Source organism: Penaeus monodon, chromosome 26 (assembly GCF_015228065.2).
Source record: "Penaeus monodon isolate SGIC_2016 chromosome 26, NSTDA_Pmon_1, whole genome shotgun sequence".
NCBI classification, from domain to species: domain Eukaryota; kingdom Metazoa; phylum Arthropoda; class Malacostraca; order Decapoda; family Penaeidae; genus Penaeus; species Penaeus monodon.
Window position 1 is genome coordinate 916,786 of NC_051411.1, and position 2,500 is coordinate 919,285.

Genomic DNA, 2,500 nt, shown 5'->3' on the forward strand with positions numbered 1-2,500 from the left:
TGGGGAAGATAAAGGTGCATGCCTCTGAGTCACATGAGGAGTTAGGGCAGACAATTAACCAAGGGAATATTATGCCCATGACTCCCTAAGGCCATTAAAGTCAGCCTTTCATCCTTTCAACACGCATCTTACACCTTAGGAACTGGACAGGGGAAGGGGTTGGGGAAGATAAGGAAAAGCAAAGCAGGAGAAGAAAAGACCGTGCAAAATTAGTTGAGTCTTTCCTTGAGGCCCAAGGTAGGGGAGATCCCCACATTAAGCCTCAGTTTCCATCTCCTATGCCAGCCCCAACAAAACATCAGTGGGCACTATGATAAAGGATTGAGGCAAAAAGGGTAAAAAATGAGTTAACAATTAGTATAAGTGGTCAGAAGAGGAGAAGGAAAAGGAAAGGAATAGAAGAAAAGATTGTGCAAGTTTAGTTGAGGCAAGGGCTGAGGTTCAAGTAGGGGTGATCCATGGCACTGGGCCTCAGTCTCTGTTTCCTAAGCCACCCCCCCCACCCCCCACACAACAACAAGCAAGGAATAGGGGGGGGGGGTGAAATTAGTAACCTGGTACTTTGAGAACCCAAAGAGTAGTCTTGACATTTTTTCTATTACATAGGTTATGATCAGATTAGGAAACCAAATTTTCCCACTTCACTCAGTGGAAGTTTTAAACTTTATAACTAGAAATCAGAAAATAAAAGCAAACTGTAACAACTTAGGCTACAGAAAGCCCGTCTTCAAAGTTAGATGAAATAAAACCTTTGACGGTTGTAGAGCCATTTGATAATTATTCAAGTACCCTTATATTTTCAAGCAAAACTATAAAAAAAATGGAGCCAGTACCATACAACTTATTTTACAGCAGGAATTCAGAGTGTTGTAACAGGAATCAATATTTTTATTTTCAAATATATAAAACATAAAAGGCATCTCTTAAGCCACATTCATAATTGGAGGAATAAGCTAAAATAGAACTCAGTAGGGACTGTATACAAGGCAGTTACAGTTTTTTCTACATTAGAGAACTGATAAAAACATACTTCAACATCATAACATTAGAACATCTCTCTCTTTTTTTTCTTTTTTTTTTTACAATGATCCAAAAATATTTTATGTTAATTTAATATCTTTGATAAGGAATATGAAGTAATGAAAGCTATGATCATGAAAATAATCACAGTTACATAACTTTCTGGATCCATTACACTTAATATTTAATCCAATTTACATTCACATATTATAATGATTCAAAGATGGGGGTGAGGATAACCTTTAAAATGCTATTTCTCTTGAGAAATAACTGGATAAATATAAACTGTACTTGCCATTTTACTGATGCTAAATAATCAGTGTAAAATAACATGCAGACAACATCTCCATAAAAAATATTTTTGGAATACTTTATTAATCAAATGCAAAATAAAACACACAATTCTCAAAAAAAAAAAAAAAAAAAAAAAAAAAAAGACATCCCTTTAGCACATGCACCTCAACAGACATATTCAAAACTAAAACGCAAATCAAATCATCATTACCTTCTTTTTTTATATATTATATACTTCATATTGAGTGAGATAGTACTGTAATCATATTTACATAATAAAAAATCTATATTTGTAATGCAGTGGTAACTGAAACCTTCCCATAGTTCCCATTATATGTTGCAAACTTTCAAACTTTTATGAACAAAGCACCTGTTTTATGAAGTATTCAATTATCATTTATTCAGGATCTGAAAAATGCAATTGGATATAATCATATCTAAAATCCTCTTTCATTCTTTCAGAACCATATACAATGTCTTTCTTGTCTTATAATCAAGTCATTCTTGCTCTCTGATGAAGTCTGATGGGAAATCCACATGGACACTTTATAATTCCCTTACACTAGTTAGCATTGTTATTAACTCTCCGTCTTTGGTTGGGCCTTTCCTCAACAACAATGGAACCAGCTATGATGTCATACACAGTGCGATTGTGTTGGAATGAGAAAAGTGTGAAGCAGATAGGGAAGAGGAAGGTCAAGGAGAAATTCTTCACCACGGAACGAATGGCAGCACGACTTAACCTGAAATGGGCAGGAAGAAAAATTAATATAAAATAAGCCTCTGACATTTACCCCAGAAAATATCTCTGTCTTAAACAAAACATAAGGATATAACATCATAACAGTATTTCTTAAATGTGAACTGACCCCAGATCTGATGCAGGGAAAACTAAAGCTTGTTCACCTAAAGTGGGCACAACCCACTCGCATCGTACCACCTTGAGCCCTATCAGTTTCTTGCCTGGAGTTGCTCCACCTGTCCCACCTGAACCACGGTGTAAACAGAGGGCCTGCAAAAAGACAAATAATTACTGGAAATGTGCCATCAAAAAGAGAAGTGCTAATGCACTTGATTAACAATTTAATCATCATTTTCCAAAAAGACTTTCATATCATATAACATACCACAGAAAGCAAGAAGTTCACTCACCTCAAACACACACGTGCCAATACGGTGGATTAAC

At 35.6% G+C, this 2,500-nt stretch overlaps 2 protein-coding genes across 2 annotated transcripts in view; one reads left to right on the forward strand and one right to left on the reverse strand.

The window, feature by feature from the left end:
- Nucleotides 1–2,500, forward strand: part of LOC119589814 (SUMO-activating enzyme subunit 2-like) — a 25,495-nt gene that overhangs the window by 734 nt on the left and 22,261 nt on the right. The window lies entirely within an intron of this gene.
- Nucleotides 871–2,500, reverse strand: part of LOC119589817 (protein FAM8A1-like) — a 6,578-nt gene continuing 4,948 nt past the window's right edge. The window contains exons 6-8 of the mRNA XM_037938387.1: nt 2,467–2,500; nt 2,184–2,326; nt 871–2,057 (exon numbers count right to left, since the gene is read on the reverse strand). The exon at nt 2,467–2,500 is cut by the window's right edge and continues 99 nt beyond it. Coding sequence (XP_037794315.1) covers nt 1,877–2,057; nt 2,184–2,326; nt 2,467–2,500 — 358 coding nt within the window. The 3' untranslated portion in view covers nt 871–1,876. The remainder of the gene's footprint in view (nt 2,058–2,183; nt 2,327–2,466) is intronic.